At 36.0% G+C, this 27,548-nt stretch overlaps 1 protein-coding gene across 2 annotated transcripts in view; it reads right to left on the bottom strand.

Moving 5' to 3' along the window:
• The window catches only part of Tomosyn (syntaxin-binding protein tomosyn), a 71,215-nt gene that overhangs the window by 8,724 nt on the left and 34,943 nt on the right, over nt 1-27,548 (bottom strand). Inside the window, exons 2-14 of one of the 2 annotated variants that reach the window (XM_088038562.1) lie at nt 19,960-20,057; nt 5,355-5,552; nt 4,149-4,283; nt 3,981-4,044; nt 3,720-3,924; nt 3,592-3,667; nt 3,388-3,542; nt 2,164-2,458; nt 1,869-2,112; nt 1,686-1,814; nt 1,489-1,631; nt 1,116-1,329; nt 134-824 (exon numbers count right to left, since the gene is read on the bottom strand). In XM_088038562.1, the coding sequence (XP_087894688.1) occupies nt 134-824; nt 1,116-1,329; nt 1,489-1,631; nt 1,686-1,814; nt 1,869-2,112; nt 2,164-2,458; nt 3,388-3,542; nt 3,592-3,667; nt 3,720-3,924; nt 3,981-4,044; nt 4,149-4,283; nt 5,355-5,552; nt 19,960-20,057 (2,647 nt within the window). Of the gene's footprint in view, nt 1-129; nt 825-1,115; nt 1,330-1,488; nt 1,632-1,685; nt 1,815-1,868; nt 2,113-2,163; nt 2,459-3,387; nt 3,543-3,591; nt 3,668-3,719; nt 3,925-3,980; nt 4,045-4,148; nt 4,284-5,354; nt 5,553-19,959; nt 20,058-27,548 lie in introns of both variants that reach the window. The other variant, XM_088038563.1, reaches the window with a different exon arrangement.

Genomic DNA, 27,548 nt, shown 5'->3' with positions numbered 1-27,548 from the left:
TATAGATATGAGAAAAAAACCATCCAGATACGCAGGCAATCGATCAAAATCGACGAATTTATATTCACAGGGCAGGACAACAGGAAGGTCGAAAAAGGGCCACCGTCTAAGGTGTGACAGAGTTGAAACTTACTGAAACGCCTCATCAGATTTCCAGTAAACGACGGCTGCGGGCTGACCACGCTCTCCTCCTTGTCTCTCAGATCTTTCAGAGACTGAACCTCAGGTTTCTGAAATTTGATATTTGGTACAGATAACAGTCTTTGGTCTCTTTTATCTGGCATCTTTTTCTTTACGTGTCGTGGTGGTCTCACTGGACATCCATCTTCATCCACCAGATCCAGATTATCTGGTCGCATTACGAAACCCACTTTTCTGCCGTTTCCGACTTCGTATTGAGTCCCCAACGAACCCACCAGAAAAGGCGTATCGCTGTCTTCGCCCGGTGAGAATTGAATCTCCGCCGGGAACTCTTCGTACGCCACCTTTTGCTCCTCTTTTCCTAGCGTAAGGTCTATCACGCTTTGATTGTCTATAATCGTATTCTCGTCTGAATCCGGCGAAGATTTGCTTTCATCGAGAGTGTCTGGTGAGATATCTGAGTAAAAGATCGAATTTCTCTTCTCCTTTAAAGGGTTTTTAATCTTTATGTCCACTTTTGACAACTGCCGCTTAAGATTGAAACTCTTCCAAGTGGAGGACTTTCTTCGCGTGGCGGCTTGTGGAATTGGCACGGCTTTTTCCTCCTCCACGGCCTCGGAAGCTGGTTCGACAGGGGTGGGGCAGGGGCACAGGGAATAGGGACTTTCCGGGGATCTTCCCATCTACAGGCATGCACAGGCCCGGATAAACAGAAAGCAGAGGTTTTCATCAGCAACTTATGGTAAACAGCAAAATAGGATAACTGTTAAGGTGCTGTCAAATGGCAGTGCAATCACGCCTATAGCTCAGAGAAAACTAACACTTCCTGGCGCGTACTGTAATCTTAAACAGCAATTTTCTATGATTAATAGTTTGGGTCGTGGTTGATGTGATGGTAGAAATGTGACAGATAATGTACCGTCATGCCAATGAATTTGTGTTGGTAATGATTTTGACTTGATAAAAGTACTGACCTGATCTATACTAGGACTGCGAGGCTGTCTGTCGTCCCGATCCGCGTTCATCGGAAGAATGTCAACAACGCTGGTAGCGCCTCTTTTCGGACTCCTAGGGACACGGGAGTAGGGATCCTGGGCGCCGTAGAGATCGGGACTGCCGACATTTAAAAGGCAAACTTTCTGTTCTACATCTATTATCACAATTCCCGCTTCGTTACCGTAAGCCATCCTAAACAAAAAAGTTTTTATGAGCAAAAAATGAAAGGATTCGATTCAATTATAAATTTATGTAATATGAACGTTTGGGAATGGAACATTTTCCGGCTTTTCCCCAAATATACACGCTATTGTGTTAAAACATGTATAATTTGTGACGCCTTCAACTTACAGTCCGTATGAACTATTTATTGTAAGCGCAGTAATATGGCTCGGAGGTTCTCCATTGTTCCAGGGGGTTAAACAAACTAATTGTGCTTGGAAACCGGGAAGTTTCTTTTGGGCACCGGTACGAACTTTCAGCGACGGTGTATCCTAGAATTCAAGTCTCGTCAAACTCAACGAATCATCTTAAATCGAGCGATATACTTTTTTATTGTCGAGATCCAACATATCGAGCCTGCTTCCCGATCCCGCTGATCCGGGTCCGGAAAATTGGCAATCTGGCGAAATTTCCCCTTCCTCAGGAACTTCGTAAACTATAGGAATCTCCAATACCTGCCAACACGTTATGTACTATGCAAATATCCAATACTTCCTTTAATCACGTACGGTAACTTCGTCGTTACTCTCCGACTTCTTGTACGTGAATAAGATGACGTGACTCGAAGCTCCCGCGATGCACAACTTTCTAGATTCCGGACAGAGAGATATAATCTCGATCGCAAAAGGATCATCGTCGTTATCCGCGGACCTCGATCTCTGTTTTTCGAAGATTTTCGCCGTTTTCAATTTATATAAAACTTGGAGTGTTCCCGCACTTCCATCCCAGAATTTGACGCTCCCGTCGGCGTGCCTAAAATTCACTCTCTTAATTTTTTAACACCGAAAAGTCGCGAATTTTTACCCTGTGAGGATAATCTCGCTGTAACTGCAAGACTGCGCCGACCACGTGCCCCCACTGATCGGCCAATCCATTTCGGAAAAACCTTGGCGTTTTGTTGCACCTGCTCTTCCGACGGAGTAAAATGCTGGAATGAGATCAGCTGGACAATCAGCCAGATAGCTAACGCATGTCACCGGTGATTCGTGGATGTCCATGGGGTATGGGTTCTCCAAGCACGGAAATCCGGCCGTTTGTAAGTCCATTACTACTAAGTCGTTCTGAAGTAAAGCTATTATTGCGAAGGGTTCTTGCATTTCTGAAAAAAAGCGACCACAATTGACAATTTTGGGATGATAATAGTCAAAAAGTTTGCGGCGCATCCACCATTTTTATAAATTAAAATGTATTACGGTGAATCTGTACATTTTACTTCACGATTGATGATGGTAATGCTTTAGTTGTGTTGACAAACAGCAAAAAAAGGAACAAAAACTTCAATAATATGTATTGTGATTAATGTACTTTTGCCAGACAGCTTCAGCAGTTTTCTTACAGCTCCATTTTGATAATGGTCAATTTATAAATTAGTTGATATCAAAATTATTACAAAATCATAATGAAATGGAATACGCCATAAGCAAATTTTGGCACGAGTTCGCAAATTTGTGCAATAATAATGTCATCCCGCGATTATAAATGAGCTCTAGGATAGTTTGCGTCCGAATTAGCTAATTGCACAGGTGATGGATTATGAACGATTTTGACATATATAAAGGCAATACTCTCACGTTAATAAACTAGAAAATATCATTTTGTACTCTGGATTATTGCAGAGAAAATTTAATTATTTACAGCATTGGAGAGAAACTGAGTACACATTTATAAAAGCATTTTACCGTTTGGAATAATAAAAACAGTCAATTTAACACTACACTCGTTCTTCATATTATGCAGTGACCTTTGGCAACATTACGTCATTTTTGCTATAAATCCGTCGGATTGAAAGCTCTGCTTTTACATTTATTACGTAGCATAATGTGCGGTAAAATGTTTACTGAAAGTTCATTTAACGTTCTCATAAATTTTATTACATGCATTACATCAAAGTATAAATTAGTCGTAACTTTTCGATTAAATGTTTGTTTACATTTTGAATTTAATCAAGTGTTATGAAAGAGGTCCAAATTATGTAACACATTGTGAACAATGGAAACGTATGAGAATGCAAATGAAATCGTTACTTACCGCTGGAGTAGAAAGATTCACACAAAGTAATAAAATCAATAACATTACTTTCCATTTCTAACACAGTGGTAGTTTTATTATGTACAACGGTAATGCTAGGTGTCCTGCCGGCTTGGTCGTAAGGCATTCCACCCGAAAATATCACATATGCTTCCCTGCAAAATCACGTTTTATAAATTCGGTCGAAAAACTCCTTCAAATTACCCTGTCCTTGACGACTTCCATTCGACTTTGTTTATAGGTTTACACTGTTCCGATTTGCCGTCTTTATTAACTTTTGCTGAAAACGCAAACTGTGAATTTTACGGTTCATACAAAAAGTAAGGACGCACCATGGGGTTGGGAAATACAAAGGTATTTCGTCCTGTCCTTAATACTCCACGTGGTTAATGTTCCGTCGACATGCGAACACATAAACTGTTTGCCTTCATGGTGCCACGCTACACTTTTTAATTCAGGTGTTTGCCACCTGCCTTCAGCAGATTTGTTCCTCAGGTCCCACAGCACGATCTGACCGCTTTCGTATCCTATCAATAACTAGAAAAATGGAGAGGTTGTAAAGACATGCGGCAGCAGGACGTGAAGACACTCACCTTACTGGCATCTAAAGGGTTATCACTTAAATGGACTATAGAACCGGGGTGCGTTTTCCGTGAACTAAAACAAAAGTCTTATAGAAGGTGTTTCCATACAGGAGATGTGGTCGAATTTCCCTGCAGGAAATTTCGACTACAGCAGGAAATTAGTAGTGGCACACTCACACTTCTATCGCTTTGTTCCAGTTAATGACGTATCCCGACAGAACGAAGCTTTCTATGTGGACTACATGGACATTACCTCGTTCGGTGCCCACATAAAGCCATTTAGATTGCAGAGGCAAGTGCATGCAGGTGATCCTGAATAAAACAAAGCTTTTAGTTTGGTGAAAAATTAGTTCACGCGTCCGCGATTATAAAACCTGAAACCTCCTGAGAAATTTATGTCCGTAATTGGACATAACTAAAAAAAGGGGTTTAACAAACGCTCCAGTTGTCTAATTAATAATCCGTAACTTGACTCAACTACTCGCATAAAAGCTTAAAATATGTGACAGCCACAAGCGACCGTAAAATTGCTTCTTTTGAGCAATAAACACTTTTGCAAGCAATTAAAACTTATAAGGAATTGCGCAACTTTTTGTTATAAACCAAACGTGGAATTTAGGAGTAAGGGTGAAATCCCGATAAAACCCATATAGAAAGTGCCGGATAATTCCTTGTAATTTATTGATAAGGGCTTAAAGTGAAATTATTATTGTAAGCGAAAGATTAAATTTCAATTACCAACGAGGAGGGAAACGACGAAAGCCCTTCAAGCATTATCATGAAGATCCTTTCAATACGATTAATCGCTTCAAATGCCATTTGACAACCAATCAGTACACAAAGACAAATTTTATGGCTTCGGACGTATTGTTAGTGCAAAACACGCGGAGTGTAAAGAAAACGGTAACGTGGAAGGATTTTCTCATTACAAATTTAAATAAATAGCTTTGAAGCGCTTCAAAACCGAGCTTTTACAAATAACCGCGCCGTAACCACGATGTAATTATGTGTTGAATTTGAGAGCAATTTTACCAGATGTTTACCAAAAGTATGATTTTTGTGTAAACTTTCGCTTGCGGGCCGCCGAAAAAAATTCGTTTAACTTTAGCTCGAGCAAATTCGTTTAATTCAGAAAAAAAACTATTTGCACGGAAATTATTGATAATTACCCCCGACTTTCTTCATTGATGGGATAACAGTTACAACCGATCAATTATACATAATCAACTCAATGGCCTATAGATTTGTCTAATTACTCTCCGTTGACGACGCTAAATCTATCGGGAATAAACAGCAACCACTTATCGTAACTTGGGCCCGGCATTTTTAATCCGGTCGTCGTCAAAGCCCCACTAAATGAAAATCTAAATAATTAATACTTACTTCTCTTTTTGAAACTTGAGGCTCTGAACAATTTGAGGAACTTTCTGCCTAAAATTCCAGAGGTGAAGTGAATCATCTGCCGTTGCGGAAACTAACGCTCCCTCATTAACAAGAAACTGTAAGTGAAGGATGGCCGCGGACCCTGGAGGACCATCCATGTCATGTCGGACGTGAATGTCGACGCCTGGTTGGCCGAGTCTAAGTTATAGTTAAGGAAGGTGTGAAGTGGAAACTACAGAACAATAGAGGCAGAGAAAATTTCTTCTAGGGCCAACATGCCATCAAATTTTTCTAATCTATTATTAACGAGCATTCTCAACCCTGTTTAAATTTCGCATATAAAGACTACCAGCACGCACATAACCAAGTCAAGGGTACATAAATTTCCGGACCGCTTTTCAGATTCCAGACAAAATACCCCGCCAAAGCGAAATTATTCCAGATCAAGATGAAACCTCAATTCGGTTATAAAATCAACAGCATTCACATCCAACAAGTTATCATACAACGATTCGTCTCTTTGATATTCTATGTGAAAATTGTGCAAAGCAAATACTCGACTTTGTCGGCGCTCTGTTTTGGTTTTATATTTTATTGCATGCAAACGGAGGGACAGATTCGTCCAATAAAATACGAAGTTGAGCCTGCACGGGATGCGATGATATGAAGTTTTTTAATGCGACAGGTCGTTCCAATAAAACGTTTTTACATTTCAAACGACAAAGGTAATGTCGTAGCTCTTCCAATTTAATCAACTCGCATCGCGGATGACACTAAATACCGAGTTATTTTCGATCGAAACGATGAAGAAATTAAAAATTTACATCGAGTTAGATTGACGGTCTCATCGTGTTTGGTCTTAAATATTTGATCGAAATTGTTGTATCGACTCGTATATAATAGAGGTACAATTTTCTGGCTGTCAAATCAAACACCGATCGCTGAAAAACTTGACTTCGACAATTCCCGAGATTAATTTGATTTTTACTGCAGTTTTTCCGGTTAAAACTTTTTCCAATATGAATTCGACGCGGTTTTTATAAGTTCTTCCCATTTCTCCGGAAATTCTTTATCGAAAAATGCATTAACGACGTGGAAAAACCTCCACAGCTTCATCGATTTGTCTCGTAAAAATTTGTTAATAAAGTTTTTATGGAAAGTGATCACTTGACGACTATTAACAGCCCTGAACTGAGGGTAATTACGTTCATAAAGTCGACTGTAAAACTTCAATTACAACACAGTGTTACAGTCTGTGTTAAACTACACAGAATTCGAGGCTCGTTATTGTCCGACGTTTAACTCCAATAATCTTCTTTGCCAAAAAATAAAGACGTCATCTGCAGACACAAGTGGCCGATCAAGAAAACGACTCTGTTTTATATTCCGAGCAAGTAAAAGGAGCATTTTAATGAGACCAAGCTTTTGATACTGAGACACAAAACAATTGTTGAGGAAAAATCAAGAAGGAATCTCAAAGTGTACCCATTTTTCATACTTGCAGTTTTTCCTTTGTGACAAAAGAGTCGACGCTATTTACTACTTTTTTGCAGATGACCACTAGACATTGATACGCTCGGTCTGGTTCCGAGTTTCATTTATAAACGCAGCAAAAACTGCAAATTGCAGCAATCCACGTCAAAAAAGAAAACAAATTATAAAGTGTTTCATCTAAACATACTTTTTTAATTTATGAAAAGTGAGCGCTTGCATTCACGTCCGTTCATTCCCTCCCATAAACCGGAGTTTAACCCCAACGCGAACCTGATGAACTTCCCTCGGTCATTAGAGCATCATGGGGTAAGTGTCGTTTGGATAACCCGCGAGCAACAACCACAAGATAACTGCCAAGTTCCAGTCCTCAACGACAATGGTATCTTCGTTTAGGAAGGAAACCATTTGGCACCCGGTAACTCCTCGCTACGAATTATCCTTTTCAGCTCATCGACCGGATGTTCCGGTGATTCCAACGAAACAGAGATTTTCCACCTTTATAGCGAAGCATGGACAAAGTGAAAATAGAAGACTGGAAATGCGATACGGCCAATGGTAGCAGAATAAAAATTTATCTTGATTTTCCTTAACTTGTTACGCGGGAGGTTACAAATTAAATTAACCGATCGCTCACTAACGCAATTTCCTTGGCTGCGCTGTTTTACGCAAGGGGCAAGATGTCGACGTCCGAGATTTATGGAAGGGTTAATGTGGCGACGGCTGCGAAAAAGTTATGGGGGAAAGCTTTGAATGTGGACATGCCTGGTTAAGGCAGAAATTGGAATAACGTTTAGTGTTATAGAATTATATTAACTAACCCGTTCATACACTTTACGGGCTGTTAAAATAGTGCACGATGATAAAATCAATATCTAAAACAGTTTATTTGTAACGTACGGAAAGGCACATAATCCTGTTTAAACATCCTAAATAACTTTTGCCAATCTATGAATGTTATCTCTCTGTGTAGTCCATAATGGTACATTAATTTTATAAAACAGCGTCCATATTCGACCGGAACTTCATCTAAAACAGCACAGAGCCAGTTGCAACCACACGACCAATATTCATTTAAATTTCAAATACGAGCAAACCGACGGCTCTCTATTAAAGAATCAGTTCATTACATTCATTCATGCATGACGTTCGCTGCGAAATTTCACTTCGAAATTGGAAACATTAGGTCCTTTGTTTGTTAGTCAATATTTGGAGTATTTCCATTTCACTGTAATTAAAAATAATAACAACAGGAAATTAAGTACGTGGTCGTGTACAATCAGCGCTGGAAAATTAAAAAACAAATTTCAAAACTTTTGCCGGGAAAGTAAGTTTCGACGTAAACTCCAGAGGTTTGGGAAAGTGATAATAAAAACCCTTTAAAAAGAAAGTTTGTTGAGACGCGTAATGCATAGTAAATTCGCGAATATTGAACAAGAGACACTTATTTCCTAGACAAATCCTCAGGACTAGTATGCCTTTGAAATTAGCATAATCTATATCCTGTGGACCTTAAATCCTCGATTTGTGGGAGAAATATCTCAAAGGTCACAGTATCACACCTCAATGTGATAACAGGGCCTTAAGCTGGGCAAAACGCGAGTTTAACACCGTTGTATATTGTTATCGAACCCTATTGTAAAATGCAAATGTCCTGTCCACCAGATGGTAACTTATGTGGCTATAAAGAATAAAACTCGAATCGTTGTTCCAGGCGGAAACTCACGGAAACAAAAATTTCAGTGTCTCCAAAGAACTGACATTTGTCGTAAACACGTTGTAATTGAGAAATTGCGTGCAAAAACGCCTCGAGCTCAGTAGAGATGTTTTTGCCGAGATGAACTGTTTACACGTCCAAAAGACTGGAAATTTCGGGTGACAAACTTTCATTACATTTGGTTACCAATTAGCAGGAGAGCGTTTGTTTTACTTCAAAAATGTTTTTATGATGAGACGTTCGTGCGCTCGATCCACGTTTGAAGATCTCCTTGGCAAATACAGGGTGATTTTTTTAAAACGGCAGGCGTTGTAGAATTTTTATTTATGAACCGATTTCAAAAATTTAAAAAACAAATTAAATGGTTTTTAATTTCCTATAAACTGATGATTTTAAAATTTTTCTAAATAGCTTAGTGTCTTTTGGGCGATACTCAACTTTCTTATTTTAAATTGACACCCATATTTTTTTTTTCATAATTTAGAAGATATTAATTTTCTTGATTCAGAAATGTGTAATATGTTCTACTTTTACAAAAAATATTAAAAAAAAAATATCAAAAATGAAAAAATTTAGGCAATAAAAGTTAATAAAATCTAGGTGCGTGGTGTCAAATAACACAATATCGTTATTGTAATGTCAAAAAGCAGCAAATAACAGAAAGAACAAGTTTTCTTTCAACAAGATGGGGCTACACCTTACAATGCACAATGCATTTCTCGTGGGTGTAAATTGTGCAATGAAAAAAACGGGATGGCGTTTCAACAGTATTTTAATTTAATTAGGTAGTTGTTTTTTCTGATTTGTAATTATTATTGTCTTTTGTTATTAATAATTTCAAAAAAAAATGCCGATCCTTTCTGTTATTTACTGCTTTTTGACATTACAATAACGGCATTCTTTTATTTGACACCATGCACCTAGATTTTATTAACTTTTATTGCTTATTTTTTTTCAATTTTGATAATTTTTTTTTTAAATATTTTTGGTAAAAGTGGAACATATTGTACATTTCTGAATCAAGAAAATTAATATCTTCCTAATTATGAAAAAAAAAATATGGGTTCCAATTTAAAATAAGAAAGTTGAGTATCGCCCAAAAGAAACTAAGACATTTAGAAAAATTTAAAAATCATCAGTTTATAGTAAATTAAAAACCATTTAATTTGTTTTTTAAATTTTTGAAATCGGTTCATAAATAAAAATTCTACAACGCCTGCCGTTTTAAAAAAATCACCCTGTATTTTCGACATGCAAGTACAGTTTTTTAACGAAAATGTTGATAAAGCCTCTTTATGATGTTTTACTGAGTTCAAACTACTTTGTTTTTATTCCTATAATCATTTCATTCTCGACATTAAAATTTTACTCTACTCACACTCTAAACATTGATGAAACTGTCTGGGTCAAACCACCAGCGGACATTTGGGACAACCAACGTCGATCAAAGTAAATTAAATTATTTAATGGTATTGATTTCCGAAAAGCAATCATTACTGCAACCCTTGCAGCGAATAATATTGTGCAAAAAATTTAATTATTATTGTGGTTTTGATTAGTTTATTGTAGTATTGGGGCTAACAGGCTATTATGTACCGACAGTTTGAAAATTGAGTTAATACAACATTTACATGTAACAAAACAAGGCTCGGCGCATCCACCATTTTTGTCGCACGTTTAAATTTCAATTATCCTTAATTATATGAATATGTGGAATTTTTACGAGACAATCTACATAGCTTTAATGAAATTAGTTTTAGCAAAAAGATTTATATTTAAAATAAAAACGTTACTTTGCAATACGAGTCAAAAGTCCGATTTTGTTCGAATTTTATAGAATTTTACACGTTTTTCCCACCGAAATTTTGTATAATTGTGAAGATTACTATCTATGATCACTTTGTGAAAATAAAAAACGCATTTCTCGCATCAGCGCGCTGCCGCTTAAAATAATTACATTTAAACCTAAAACTCTTCACTATTCTATCTAGGGTAAAAGTTTTTCAATTACTTGCTCAAAGCACTTCAGCAGTTTTTATACAATAAAATGAGACATTCTAAGCTGTCCCCTTGATAACGTTGGCCTTCAGTTCCAACTACTTTAACTAGTTTTACTGATCACTCTCGCAAAAAGTTGCTAACACCTGTTACGTTGTCTCTCCTCACGATCTCCATTAATTTTTTTTTAGTAAAGAGATATTTACCGTGGGCACCTACCTCTCGTTTCTACTGGTTTAATTAAGGTAAAAGCCAATTCTGCGGTCTTTGCCGCAAATTAAATTTAACAGGAATGCAAAGAACAATGCCGTTATTTGCATGAACGGTTACGTAATAATGAGTCCGTTAGGGTGGAAATGCTTTGACCTACTCTTCAATTTTCTGTTGAATTTGCAGCAAAATTAATCAAGACATTGCTCGATGCATGTGCATAAGGATGTTCTCGTTCCAGAGGAACAATAAATCACGGTTATGTCGTCGACGGCATGGAGCTTTCAGCATATTGTGGAGTATCTTTTAAGTCTGTTCTTTTACTGTCGAAACAACGATACGTTCCAGAAATGGAAATAAATCCTTCAAAGTACCAATTGTAGTCGGATTTTGTGACACTTTCCTACGACAATTCAATTGTTGGTTTCTACATATGATTCATTTTAAATTGAACTCCATTGTAAAGGTAAAAGTCCTTGTACTTGTCAAGTTAAAGAATCGACATCTATCAAGCCTTCTTTGTAAGTATAATAATAACAGAATAAAAAATTAATAAAATCCATGTTTTATTTATAGTTCCTGGCGTAAAAACTTGGGGTTCGCGTGCTTGCATGTCACATGTAAACGCATATTTGTTATTTTGTCTTCAAGTAACAGGTGGAAAGAACCGCGACCTCTATGAAGAGTTGACAACGCTAATTTAAACAAATATTGATTTTCCACTTGTATGCAACAGTCAATCAACGTATTTGATGAAAGTGCAGAGAATCTAATCTGGAAATGGAATTTGAATCGGTTCTAAATCTTTTAAAATCACTGTAAATTTCAATCAACGAATTGAGTTGTTTGAGTTCGTAATTGGGGTTTTCCGGTAAAAAAGTAATCGTATTTAAAAAAAAGTTGCGTCCGAAAGTTTAGATCATTATCAGCTGAATCCAATTCACAAGCAAATAAATGTGTATATAAAACTATTGACTCAAATTCTCACGTTTTCTCTGAGCTGAAAGATCAAACAGTCATTCGATTTATTCCTGTAATAAAAGATGAAATTGATATTTGGAACTGTTTCATCTGGCATATTTGATTCTACTTGTCAACTTAAACGTACAGATTGTAATCTGTTTTTCCAGAAGGTTGAGCTGCAGACGAGCACAAATTGTGTAAACGGAACTAAAACGTTTTTTATTTTTTATAATCATCGCGTAATGTAGCAAGTGGCAGTTTTTTGTAAAAAGAAGTAAAATAGCTTTAATTTGATCGCCAAACAATAAGAGTTTTTGTAAACTGTTTTTATTATTAGGGAAACAACAATGTAAACTTTGGAACTTTTCATAGCTGTTTAATACATTCCCCTAAGGCTGAAATGTATTGTCGACCGGAAAATCAATGATAAATAATAAAATCGGTTTAATAAAAACAGTAAATAGAAGAACTAAACGTTTTATTAATTTCGCTTTATTATTATGGATGTGGAATTATTTTATTTCATAAAAAAATGCACGAAATTATTCATTTTAATTCCTTTTAATTCCTTCCAACTTAAACTAAATGTAAAAAACTTCAGTTTTCAGTTCTATGCACGTGTCGTTGACAAAAATTAAAGCGAATTTGTTACCATTTTCATTTAATCGATTTAAAATGGAAATACCTAAAATTATAAAAAAAACTTCATTAATAAGTTCACAGAAATATTATTTAACAAAACACCGGCGGTTCACGGCAATTGGCAATACGAACAAAACCAAAATTGAAACTCTCTTTACCTCTATTTCCTATTCGACAAATATTGACTTTTCCTTGTATTACCACTAAAACCAGCTGCCCCAGAGCCTGCAAAATTATTTTCGCTTACCGGGAAAACGTGCATAAATCATAAATTTGCACTGTCAATAGCAAATGCTCAAAGAAACAGTTTTCGAACTCTGCCACAACAATTCGCGTAAATTGCATTACGAACTTTGTTGTCGGATCATGTTAGGTGTAAACTAAACTGGTTTCTATAAACAACAATAGAATTTACTTTGCTAGCGGCCGACTGCAATTTATCTGATTATTACGCATATTCAAATCCTTTGAGTACATAGTATAAAGCAAACGAGCCTCAATTATTCCACCCAGTTCAAAATCATGAAAATAGCCAAACTGGCGTTGTGTAATTATTAATCAAGTTTCCGTTGCAACGGAATACGGGATAGTAACGCGATTGGACAATGGTTAATTCCATCCCATATTCGAGCATGCAGAAACAAATCGGCTTTGGGAAAAATGTAAACTGTACACCGGAAATTGTGATGACATCTCAATTTGCCTGAATGTTTAGAACTCCCATTAGTGCTAAAACCACAATTGTGTGATGAATATGTCACACTAGAACTGGGATTAAACAGTTGCTAACTGCATAATGGCAACATTTTTCTTACAAGATTGCGATTGTCACGTTGGATATAAAGTTTTATTGTTTGTTGAGCAAACATTGTTTGCATGTTATACTTCACAGGCGGGAAGCTTTTCTCAGCGTTCACTGTTGGAACTACACCTGGATGATAACACTGAATTTATAGGTTTACTTTGACTAGGTGAAACTCCCTCTAATTTTCTGTCCCGTTAAACTGGAGTTTTTCCCAAATCCTTGTTTCGCTTTTCGGTTTATCGAAAACGGGTCAACAGAGCTGAAAGGGGCGTGAAGCGAATGTAACGAGATCCTCGTACCACTAGAAGACGCTAGATGAATTCGAGTCTTAAGCACTGTAGAAATTGACTGTTTTGAAAGACGCTTCGTCGAGTATACAGTATCGAAAATGGATTCGATATCAGGAGAATACTCGCCCGGAAGCTCTAAAAATAAACAAATGGATGTAGTATAGTTTCCTGAAATCCATCTCATTTTTCTGGCTCTCTTAGAATATTACAATACGGCTTGAGTTTCAGACTAAATTCTTGAATCAATTTAAAGCTTCTGAAACTTTGTTAATAAAATGTGTCAGAGCAGTCATTACTAGAATAAGTTAGCGGAATATTTGCAATAGTATTTTTACGAAAACAGTGGAACTCTCAACTGAAAAGTACTGCAGAATGTCATATTTGTATAACACAAAGACATACCATGACTTGAAATATTACATCCTTAGCCTGCCTCTAAAATGGCTTTCAACTTTACGTTCATTTTAATAATATGGTTATAAATTTTCCTCAAAGAGCTACTTCAGCGGTGAATCCAAGTTAAATGTGACGATACTTTAATACTTAGATTCAGGCACATAATTATGAAAATGATCATTTTACAAACCATAATTACTAGCGATCAAGTAATCTTGTTTTTGTGCAAATTAACTGAAAGTTTTGATTACGAACAAAAATGGTGGAGGCGCCGGTACACGTGCGTGATGAAAATTTTAAAAGTGCTTCCAATCTAAGATTCTCCGCGCAATTAAATGCGAAACGATCTCCATTTTGTGTACATATACAAAGCAGACTCCGTTGAAGGCAATCTTCTTGCAAGTCATTGGAGGAAAATTATTGAAATCTAATTTAGAAGATATTGGGTAAGATATTGGAAATTCACTGAACCTCTGATTCATGAGACTACCAATTTATATGCAGTCAGATTAAATCTCGCTTCTAAATATTGACACTGTTGAAACCGAGCCTTCAAGCGAATTTAGCTTCATTTCGAAGTTCATTGGTTGGTGTCCAAGGCAGAGACGTTCTGAAATTATATTTCACAGTTGGAAGATCGTATCTATCCGATGGATGGGTTTTGGTCCCTTCTTTTTATTTCCCATTATCATATACATCATCAAGCTGCTCGTGTGAAGACAGTGTTAAAATAAAATAAAACCCAAAGCCCAGTGACAGGCGCTGCATATATATTGAAGCATCCCCGAGGAACTCCTAATTTCGCCCTTAAATGGAGGTTAACGGTAATAGCAAATCGATGGAAACTGAGGCTGTTAAAGATGGGAACAAGCAGATGCTGTTTCCGTTAATGTGTTTGAAGCTGCCCGATATTTACACTGGTATCACAGACACACGTTGCAACTTTGCTCATGAAATTTCCATACTACACAGCGACAGTCTGTTTAACAGGTTGAACAAACTCAGAATCGCATCATCGACACGATATGAAATTTTGTGAGACCTAACCACATTTAAACCCTCCATCTAATTCAGTTTTTCCTTAGATCCTTCAAGCTACAATATTGTGTGTATTTTCAAGAATAAGGCAATTTTCTTACATTGAAATTCAAACCTAAAAGAGACACGTCTTTTGAGCGCAAAATGGTCGAATCAGATGGTATTGATCACGGGTGGTTTAAAATTTCTGCGATATGAATAAATTCGCGAATACGTGTAAACAAGTGTCATGTCCTCGATAAACAGACGTTTAAAACGAAAAATGTTGGGATGTTTGAACGTTTACTTGAAAATATGACAAATGGGAACGTTCACAAATGTGTGGCCGTAAGAATTTATCGGCATGTTGTTATCTCTTTACCAGAATGTTTTTGCTAGATACGAAGATATTGAATTTAAAATATTGAATTTGAGAAACATTATATTTATTTCCGACTAGACGTAAAAAGAAGAACAGAATACGCTTTTCCAATCCTTTGTCTTTGCTTTCGAGATAACAAAATTCTAATGTAACAAGAATATCGTTTTAATCTTAAATAAGTTTGGAATTTCAACCTCCAGGGTTTAACCAAGAATTCGTTGTGTTCCACTTTTAAAAATAATAATACATATAAATAGTAGTGGAAGAATGAAACATTTAGCAAAAAAAGAAAATCATTTTGTTTTCAGTATAAAAACATCATGTCAACAAAACCTGTCGATGGCGGAAAATACATTTATTCATTTGAAAAAAAAACTAATCCGCTGCAGAACGCAGAGTTGCTAATGCATTTCTATTTGCTCTTGCATTACGTGGGTGTGGCATAAAATTGTAACTTTTAGCGCTTCAAAATCACTCTTTTAAACTCTTCTAAATCTCTTCAAATCAAGTCTAGCCTGTCTGGTTCCTAAAGTAAAATTTGATAACTTTTTGAAGAAAACTACAGTAAATAGCTACGAACAATACTTACTTAAAATAATTTCAGCACGACGTGCAGACCTGGTTTATAGATTGTAATTCTATTTGAAACAAAAGTTTTACTTCCAAATTACTTTGTAGTACTTTGAGTTTGTATTTTTACAAGAGCTTGTTAAAGTCTGAGCCTTTTTATCCATTTATAGACACGATTCAACAATGTAAAAACTCGAAGTTACTTATTGGATTCACATCGATTTATTCTACCAGTAGGTAAACTAAAACAAACTTCCTAAGCTCCACAATGTTTCAAGCTTGTTAACATTTGGAACTACATGCGACTACCTGTTTATGTACCTATTAGGTGTGTCTGATAGCACTGTACGGTCTCTGCATTCTCTGTGAAGCTAATGGTGAATTGGCCTTTGCCAATAATGGACCAGGCTAGTACAATAATACCAACATTTAATTAACAATAATTATCGTCAAAATCTACTTTATGTCTACCTGCAATGACGCCAAATTTCATTATCCGAACTTCAAAGTAACGATTATTTGTAATTTATTCAAGAGACAGTGCTCGAAAAGAAATGCCACGGTTATGAAACTTTAATAACGTAACTATTAAATAAACTGATGCATAATACATTATAGTAAAAATAAGTCGTAAATCTAGTCATTTTGAAACTCCTGAAAGAATTCTATCCTCATGAAGTCCCCCATTATGAACTTCTCCGCGTTCCGTGCGCAACTTGAAATATTCCCCCTGAAAGAACTTGACGTTTAAAATATTAAAGCACAAGTCGTAAAACCGCTTCAACATACTTCCGGTGTCTCAAGTCGAAAGACAGTTACCGACATTCACAACAACCCCATCTGATATGGTCGAATTTAAATAACGAAAGTCGCAAACCACCCTGGATATCACAATCACGTAAGAATTTTATTGGGCGAGATTAGAGAGCTTTGCGGAATCAAAGAGGATTAGCGCGGATTCTCCCAATTATACGACTTGTTTTGTCATTTATTTAAGAGAGTGAAATTTAGCTTCAGCGACATCAAATTCGTTTTAGCTGAAGAACTGCGGATAAGTAGGACGTGTGATTCAAAACAGATGTCAAACAGGAGTGCAGGTATTGAGTTCGGAATGTGAATTCACCCGTTTACAACTATGTGGAAGGTTGGTTAATTCTATTCCATTGCACATTCGAGAGTTGAATAATCTGGATCTAAAGTTCGCCTTGCATCATTTGGTGAAAAGTTCTAACAATCTATGAAAAATGCAAAGAGCGATTTGGCATCCCTTGTTTAAGTAAAAAACCATCAAGACGAGGATATAGACTAGTTTTATTTCACATTAAAAATATCATAGTAATTCGGAAATCGTACAGACAACGAAAGCACGAAAACTGCGACGACACGCTTATCCATTTTCATTACGTCTTTTGATGCGAGAGCGGTACGTGACGAGCCTTAAAATTGCTTGTAAAAATTATCGTAATTTCCTACGAACATCATAAAATTATGTGTCAATATTTACAGCCGTTCTGGATTACAGCTATACGCATATTGAAACACATAAATTTCGAGCTCTTACCACAAGTTACAGTTTATTAACTCGTAAAGTCGCTCTGACCAATCCGTGCTAAATTTTGACAATGCGCTCGAATGTTAAAAGAACGACTGAATTACGCTGTCATCAGATATCACAGAATTTTATATCTGATAGGAAATTACGATTCGAAAGAATGCACATAAAAAGCTACACGTCATAACTCATAAATCACAGAACTCGATTTGTATCAATCTTACAAACCACTCGCTTCTGTGTTTCAAGAAAAACACAAAGTAATCCTGTTTTCGAATGCGGCCATTAAAGAAGCCATTTCTTATTTAAATTTCGTTTTATTGTACAGGTTCAATTTTCTCAAAAAATTCTAATCGCGTGTCGTTTAGTACAGATGAAAGCGAAACACGGAATCGATAATTTCAGCCATCTGAATTGCGTCGAGACGTGTGTCTGCCTCGTATTTTCCATTGTTTCAAACCCGCTTTGTGCTTCTCTTTCTTAACGTCATTTTCGACACATGTTTCTTTTTACGACGTTGAGGTTTCGTAATTAATGAAAAGCCTGTGGTATAATCGACGTCCTGAGCTTTCAGAAATTCCGCTATATTGAAAGCGCTATTATCAAGCAAACTGACGTAGTCCCCGTATTACTTTAAATTAAAAGGATTTGAATAATTCATGGCAATGAGAATAATTTCTCGTTTCCGTAAGTCAAGCTAGAGACACCAAGAGAAGGAACGTGTCACATTCTATTGCTTGCACAGAAGACGAGAAATTAGCGTTGTGGTTGGTGTCTTCATTGCTTTCAAAGTTCCGTGTTAGACATTGATTAAACGCTTTCCACAAAAAATAAATTTAATAATCTTCTATCTCTGTAGTTTCAGAGTGGATTTCCGCACGAACGGGTTTTCACTGCACACAATGTTGAAATAATATTTTTCTTCTAAATGTGTTTTTATTTTCCGCCTCGAAGAAAATCTGGTTTCAGTGAAAAACACATCAAACTTTAAGACAGTAAATGTGAAATTATGGGTAGTGTAACAGTTGTATTTTATTTTCATGGAATAATACAAGCATTTCATTATTTTAACACAAAGAAATGTAATTTCCATCGTTTTCTATACAAATGTTGAGAATGACTACCGTTGTGCTATAAGCTCTAATAGCCAATTAGCGCTACTTTTACAAGCTACTGACCATGTTCTAGAACGAATTTACTCATTATATACACTTAGCAGCTACATCCAAGAATAATTTCTTAAAATGTACTTTAATTTGTCGCAATAAACTGGGTATTTAATGTTAAAAATGGTGGATGCGCCGGGTTAAAACCGTTTGACAGTTGCTTTGATTAAAATCTCGCTAATTCAGCTTTGTGGTCAATAGAAAAAAACTGCATTGAAATGTTGTAAAATACCTCCTTCGCTTGAAAAAAAACCCTCACTCAGATCAGAAAAAAAATCTCTATCGTACAAATCCATATTTTTCCCATATTTTGTCCGCAAATCTGCACTCGTTAGGTTTCACAGTATTTGTTATTAACTGATCATTTGCATCCTACAAAGCGGCTATCGTGTCGCCATAATTGAACAATTATTATTAATGTCACAAAATTTAACGGCTAATTAGGTATCATGGCATTAAATATAATATAAACAACTCGTGAACTTATTAAGTACAAAACGTAGAGTTAAGCTTTTAAGTTCTCACATTATTAATTCGGACAGATGCAACTTTAACATGAACTCTACACACAAGGGATTTTTCAGGAGGTCGTGGGTATGAATACATTAAAAGAATGTGTCCCATTCACAATGAAATTGTTGATCAGCGAAAAAAGACCTGTAAAACATTACTCCTCTGCTCTGGTGTAATTGTGTAATTTTTAAAAAGCAACACTAATTTTTCAAGTAACCAAACTATAAAAAAGAAAAGCAAAACGCGCTCAAACCTTTTACGAGCTTCGCAGACTTTATGCAGATATACTCGCAAACTTTCCGTACCCTCCAGTCGTACTTTTTCATTAATTAAATAAATTAAATAAATTAAATAAAGTTTTTATTTTGCTTGTCGAACAAAATAGGTCACCATGTGCTAACATGAAATTTATTATTCGACTTGAACCGCAGGTACTTTGTCCCAATCTATCCTATTTCTGCGCTTGAATTTATTGAAAAATATTGCCTGTACGTTTTGACATCCATCCTTTTAGGGGTAGAAAGGTCCGATAGATTCGTTTAAAATTTATCCTGAAAAACTAGTTGGAAAAACGTCCACAAAGCTACATTCATTAAAACTTTGCGGGGATGTAGTTTGTTGCCTTCAAAGCGGTTACTCGCTCAAAATCAATAATAATGCTATTATACTAGAAATGACGTTTCGACATGAATGGGAAAAACGCCTTTATTTATGGTTTTTGTGTCGCTTCTGGACTCCGATAAAACGAGCAAAAACGCTGTGTTTGAGAATTTTTTATTGACGTTATTAGCGTCAGGAAAATTGAGAGAATACTGACCTTTCTCCTTCATTTATAACGTCGAACCACGTTGTCCCTAATCATATTTATTTTAAACTCTAATGAAAAAGGATACATCCTGAGGGAACCACACTTCGAACCGATGGCTAGTAATCGCTGTACGGGGTCGAATGCCATTGCCGTAGGTTGAAAAGGGAAGCCATGGCGAAACGTCTGAAACAATTTTCACAAAATCAAACAACGAACAACATTGATTTTATTCTTATATCTTCCAATCAAGTGTTTAAACAATGATTAAAAAGCAATGAATAATATTTAGATTGCTTTGTTCATAAAAGCGCAGAATTCACATTCGACATCTCGGGAAAACTTTCTTTTATTTACACCATCGTAAAATTTGGATTTTATCACACGACAAGCTTTTAAAATTCGGACGTGGAATAGAAAGTGGAGCTGTATACTTCACACCAACTTCGGAGGTTTCGAGAAGTTGCCTTTTCCAGGATAAACATTCCTGAAATTCGATTTCGTGTTAATAAAAGACGAGAAAAAAGTGCCGCTATTGTCGATCTGAATGACAATCTAAATTTCCGGCAACTTGTTGCGATCTGGCTGCAATTTGGTACAACGCGCATAATATTCGTTTAATTACTCACTGATTTATTTCAAAAATTGATCCAAAGAAGAATGTATTTACAGATAAGAATAATAAATTTATATCGCTGGAAAGGTTTATGACTAATAAATGAAATTTCCTATTTCGACGTGATAAAATAATTTCCCTTTCTGCTTAAAGGCGAGAAACGTTCAGTTGGATTTAAATTTTAAACTGTTTTAAAAAGCTCAAAAGCGCTTGTTTAAGTCATGACTTAGTTGGTGCTTTAAACCATGAGCCATAGGCCATATACTATAACCGGATCCGAAGCGTTGTTCATTTGAACTTAAGTTAATGCCTAAGTTAAATTCTAATTAAGCAACCGTAAATGTGATTCTTATGTAAACTTCGTTTGTAGACAAATTTATTTAGGCGCAAACAGAGCAACTTTACGCGTTGACCCTTCTAACAACAAAATTCTACTCAACTTTGTTGTTAATAAATTAGCCGACTTGCCTCATTTTGAAAGTTGTTAATATTAATTTATTGTTTGTCGTCTCTGTTGTAGAATTATTATAGACCCTTTAGAACATCGCCTGCCCCGGAAAACTGTGGCGAAGCCAATATTTGGAATTTATGCATGTCACGTTCTAACATTATCGAAATCCGATAGTTGATGAATATTGAAATCGACGGACATGGTAACTATTAATGTTGGCAATTACTTTGTACAATCAAGACTGAATTAAACGTAACAATTACAGAAGACAAGAAGGTGCAGTTTATTCGTGAGGCAAAATGCATTTACACCAGTTCAAAAAACCAGAAAAAATGTTATTCAAAATAAATCAACCCTTAAACTAAATTACTCCAATTCATCTCTATTTAATCAAAATACAACAATTTGAGATTCGGTTGAAAGCAAAACCTTTTAAAATGGTGAAAACTTCTAAAAGAGAAATTAATTACTGAAATTAGAGCAGTTCAAGAGAGAAATCTTTATTCGCGTTGAATTATAAAAAGACGAAGCTCGAGAAAAAGTATCCTGCTCGGAGAGGAACTTATTAAAATGTATAAACTTATTAAATGGTATAGTTCAACCCAGATTGAGTTTGTATAATTAAAAACTTGGCGAAGTTTTTAATATTCACTTCAAAACGACAGAAGCACGAGTGTGTCAAAAGTCACGTACATGCATAAAATTTATTTACTCCGGACTGTTTTTCACGACAGGAATGCAGTTTTAAACATGACTAAACAGTATCGATGCCCACGTTTAAAAATGTTTTGCCCCAAGGGAATGAAAGCATCATAAAATTAGGACGTGATGATGCTCCTAAATATTTTAGTTTCACATTACCGTAGCGGCACATAATTAATTAAAGTTCTTACGGTACGACAAATATTCGGAAAATGCGTTAGAAATTTCGTAAAATATTCAGTGAAGATAGGATGGAATCTATGACTAAAAAATTTAACGTCACAAAAAGATAACTGAAATTTTTGCCATTATTTCAGAAATAATCTGTTTTCTCTTGTTTACTATCTTTTCATTGAACATCGTCCCACGTATCGTCATGAATTTTATAGCGGAGCGTTCCGACTGGGAATTTCACCGAAAATACGGAAGAGCATGAATTATTATAGCGTCTAGAGTTCGTTGGAAAGACACGACCAGCCTCAACCACCCCCGCGCAGATTTACAATAAGACATGGCGGTAACTTTCTGTTTACAAGTTTATTATTTAAGAAACCTAGCAGGTATTACTTTACGCCACGTCTGCAATGTTATTCTACTTTAACGATGGCTAGTACTAAAAGTAAAAGTGGCCCTACCCCCATAATTCCGTAATATCACACCGAAATAAAAATGTCAATGTCTAATCTCGCACGCAAAAAAATCCCCTGCGATTTTCTCCGATTTCGAGCGTCTTTGCTGTTTCACCCTGTCTTCTTCTTTAGCAAGTTATTAAAAATTTATGTGTCGAAGTCTTTGTCATGCCAACATTTTCGAGGTCGCTGGAGGATATTACGCGGGTCTGGTTCAAGTTAATGGAGGCACATGCACACTTGTTGACTGGAACGCCACGACGCCGCCGTCGATCGATGGAAGAGGGCGCCGAGAATGGCTGACGTCAATCATTAACCCATCATGCAGAGGTGTGCGTGCTTTAAGATCGAGAAGAACCAAACCCGATAACTTCCAATTTACCAGGACATATTTTTTATGAAGGTGCGCATTCTCTACGACTCAGGTGCCGCTCGCGACTTTCTACCCTGTCGTAAATTGGCCCTCTTTTAACACCAAGCGACCGTAAAAACAGAAAGCACTAAGGATTTTACGGCCAAGGAAGGGCTCTTTCTATTTACATATTTAGCGTGTGGTGGATTACTTTAATTTCTCTCTATATGAAAATATTTTCTGGGAGCCTCCACATTAATTTCGCAAATCCTGATAAATTACAAGGGTGTTCTTCGGGATTATCGTTTTAAAATTCGTACCTGGGATTTTTGCGTAAATATTTATACACTCTTGCTACAATTCGAGTATTGTTATGACGGAACACAAAGAAAAAATCCGTGTTCAAAGCAATACGAGAATCTTCCATTTGCGAATTTCTGGCGGCGGTTGAGGTAAGCGTTTTCGTGTTTTCGTGCTCAATAGTCCGTTTACGTCTTATTTTGCGCTGTTGTTATGTTTGTGTTTGACCAACAACTGACTGGCTTGCCTCTAAACATCTAAAGTTGTATTAGATCAAAGAGATGCTGGTGGTGAAAGATAACACGCAAAATTCAAGGCAAAACAACAAAGACTTTTTTAGTCAGAGAAATCTGTACCAACCAGCAATGCTTTGTCCTTTCGTTAAATTAATTGTCTACATTTTGTCGCCAATATAAAAACGGAGTTGAGATATGAGCTTCCAGCTTTGTTGAAATGTTTTACGAAAAAGATTAGTTGAAAAACATATGCACAAATAAAATACGTTTCACTGTAAAATAAAGCCAAAACTACGAGTACAGCTCAGCGCACAATGAGGATATACTTTTCAGAAGCAACAAAACAGAGATAATGTAAAGCATTGTTTAATTAGCAATCACAAAGCAAACGACAACAGTACAAAGATCTAAAATATGCGCCGAAATTTAGTACGAAGCGGACAATTACAACTTTTTACAGGCCGAGATTATACAGCATAATTTCCATAATCAGTTGCAGTTACGGAAAAACATAATTTATGGATCAACTTCGCAAGTTCCTAACACGAAACCGAAATTGTTGAAAATTGTTGTTTCTTTGTAAGTTTTTGTGTTCACCCCCCAACCACTATTGATGGTTTTTCCGTAAAATATTTGTGCCGTCCGCGGTTCAATTGAAAAGTGTGGAAAACATCTAACTCTTTATTGAGAATTCATTAAACAAGACTCGTGCCTCATAAATCTTAGAAAAGCGAAAATAAGTTTAATGAGGCTTCCGCTTCTTGTTGAACAGATCAATAAACATCAAAATCTAATTTTGATGGGGTTAGCCGGAAAGAATTAACGTGCAATTTGTGAGTTTGTGATTGAAGATAGGATAAAACCAAAATGAGAACAAAGGTAAAAATAATTACGGCGAGTAATAAAACAGTTCGTGTTTTCTTATGGAAATTCATTGAATTGTAGATTTAATTGTCGCTTGTTCCATTAGTTTTCAGAGTGATGAATTTCTAATCGAGTTTAATAATAATTCTGCAGTGACAAAACAGTGTGGAATTGTTCACGAGTGGATTGTTCTTACTTTTAATGGATTACTCGGATTCATGCCAGAAATTAAATCGGAATTCTTCGAAACTACATAAGCTCAGTCCAAAATTGCCGTGTGAAAGTAAAGTATAGTTCTCTTTACTTTTACATCGTGTTCAGCAGATTTTCCCCTTTCCTTGGAAGTGCTGAACTTCTCAAACTCTGTCAAAATGATTGATCAGCGGCACTTTGGTTATTCGATAAAAGTCAAACGCACACGTTTTTATTAATTGAACTCAATTTCATTTACATCAAAAATCCATGTGTTTGTTTAGAAAAAAATAACGGTACCTTTTTTTCCTCCTGTATTTCCTAGTAAGCGCCCCGGAAGTAAATGCTTTAACGTAAATATTTGATAAGTGTATCCATTTTACCTCATGTTTGCCGTTACATAAATTATCAATTAATTGCCGTACACATCAATATAAAAGATGTACCCCCTTCCAGTGAATTGTTCAAGAACGTAAATACTACATTTTAAAACACTGATGGTTATACAATATTATTGACTTACCGTCAAATTCGAAATTAAATTTGTTGATTTAAGCAGAAATTTCTCCTCCCAACCAATTTCTTCCAAATTAACACATCGAATGTTATATTTCAAAATTTAAACGCATGTAAAAATGCATTTTTTTCAAAATGGTGTAAGGATTACGGTTATTTTCCCGGCGCATCCACCAAAAGTATTCAACACCGTGGATAGCAGTTGGTCGAAAGCGAACTCAATTTTCGGAATTAAACTTGTTGTGTGGCGATTTTCCACTGAAACTTGTAACGGATTTCCATTTATTGCTAACTCTATTTGGAAAGGTCTTGGAGGAGATTGCTTCGAATTTTTCTTGTTGCCTTTTTTGGGTTTCTAAACTGTTAATAGTTGCGTCAGAGGAATCGATACGCTGCCGATGGCGTTTTAGAATGTACTGCTAATTAATTACAAGAGTCATTTCATTAATTCAAACAATTATCGTTGCTTGGAACGCATTGTATGTAGATGTTTCTTCGAAACAGTTCATTAGTTCAAGCTGTTTGCTATTGTCTGAGACAATGCGATTTGTCGAGTTTCAATGTAGTTAGCCATTTTGATAGTTAACTTTATTGCTGTGTGGGTTCGTAAACATGGCGGATTTAGTAAGGATGTTTCGGTAGAGAATGATAGAATTAACAACATGTTTTGATGATAGCGAGAGATTAGACTGTTTGGGGCTTGGAATTTCGGTTAAATCTCCTTTTCAGGTAGACAGTTAATTCAATTGAGCATTGAATCCTTGAACCATTCAGACAGTTCACATCTTAAAACGTATATACTGACACTATACCCCTGATCCCGCCTTGTTTTATTGCTATTGTGTTTGGAATTGTTTGCGGTTGTTAGAACGAGAATGAACATTATTTAGTTCCTCGTAATTCAAGAAGCTATTAAAACAAACAACATGTGTCATGCTTTCGGTACTTGCTTCGGCACTTACACTTCTTTAATTCTAATGAATGAAGTAACAAAAAATCGTTTACAATACAAAAACAGTAAATAACGATTTTTAAATCCGGCACGAACCTCACTCACTTTTCACGAAATCTATTTATTGTGTTTCCTGTATGTAAAACACAGAATGCTGAAAAACCCAGAGATCCAGCGATAATTAACAAAAATGAAATAAAAAACACAAAATTAAACTGTGACCTTTTTAAAACACCACGGGCCGTTCCAGGCATTAATTTCCAACAATGTGAGAATTTATGTTACCTTCAATGGCCTTTGATTTAGAGGGAAACCCTGAAACCAGACAAGATAACCGGTCAGTATAAAGCGCCAACTCTCACGCGATAATAAAAATCCAAGGACCTTAATTAAAGATAAAAGCTTAACGGATAAGAGCCGGAATCGACACATCACACTGGATTCGTATGGAAATCGCACCGAGGGAAATTTTATTATTCGGTTTTCTGTAAAAATGGTGGATGCGCCGGACGAGTCCACAATTCTTGTAAAGCGACGTGGATATCTTTAATAATGTAAAATATGGACAGCACTTACTCCATTCACTTTATGAATTAAAGAACCTTCCATCATTTTCAACACTGTTATCTAAAGCACTAAAATTTTTATAGTGCTTTAATACCCGTAAAGCTTTATTGCACTTCATGATGGTAAACTCACGGCTCTAATTACGAAACTTCTCATGCAAGAAAGTGAGCAACCAATTACCACACTTATTTTCAAAGTTCCGTGTCATCAATCCGGAAACCAGAAAAATTAAGAATTCAACCAAAGTATCTCAAAAGAAAAATTATCCACTTCATGTTTGATTGATGAAACCGGAAACCTACCCTTTCTACACAATCGGCCAGAGAAAAGAAACCGGCGATAGCCGCGTGTGTCTTATGATAGCTAGTGATAACACTATCAGTACGACACACGCTGAGCTACCGCAAGCATCGTTCATCTTCATCTTTTCGGTCTACTGGCCATTTGGCTGGTTTCATCTGTTCACCTTAAGAAAAATGAAATTCCTTATGAGCTGTGACGGTCGTCTATAAATTATTTCCACGAGTCCGACGATTCTGTTGCACGAAATGGCACTGAAATCAGTTTTAGTGACTGATGACATTCATAAATTGGGACGTGACACGAAATGAGTGAATTTTCGAAGAAGTTAAATTAAAAAGATGAGATACCTATATCCGGATAATCCTGATCAACGTCTGTTCAATAATTTGAAGCGATTTAGCAACGAGTACGTTTACGATAAATCAATACGAATTGATGTAAGTGGTGGCGATCAATCTAATAATGTTGTCAAAACATGAATATTATCCACGTTACGTCTCTGTTAACCACAACAAAAATTTATTTATTTCTTGGAGTTGCTTGCATTTCTGAACAGTTGATTAAACCGAAGAAATGGAAGTTCCACGGAAAATAAGACAATTAAAATGTAAGGTTGCAAGAAATTATTTAATTAAGGTGAGTAATAAGCGTTCATATTTCTAAACCGGTGAAGTTTACCTCTCGAATTTAATTAGAATAGAAGTCTCTGAAGAAAATGCAAAAAATGACAAAACTCAAAACGGAAAATTCAACAATGTATCCAATTAGCTTCCACTGATAAATTACACCCATCAGTCATGATTACAAGACAGCAATTTAATTAATAGAAACATATTACACCTGAAACAAGCACAAAAACAGAATTCGCTTTTTCGTTTCCTGCTGGGTTTAATAGTTAGAAAATCTAAACATTCATTCCCATCATTAAAGGTAACAACAAATAAAAACGTCGTAAAAATTCCAAGTTGAGCTTGTTTGCACAAACAATATAAACGAA

The sequence above is a fragment of the Gnatocerus cornutus genome, chromosome 6 (genome assembly GCF_029298725.1).
Source record: "Gnatocerus cornutus isolate USDA-ARS CGAHR chromosome 6, icGnaCorn1.1, whole genome shotgun sequence".
Lineage (NCBI taxonomy): Eukaryota > Metazoa > Arthropoda > Insecta > Coleoptera > Tenebrionidae > Gnatocerus > Gnatocerus cornutus.
The sequence above is the reverse complement of the archived record's forward strand: the minus strand, read 5'-3'. Positions and strand labels throughout refer to the sequence as shown.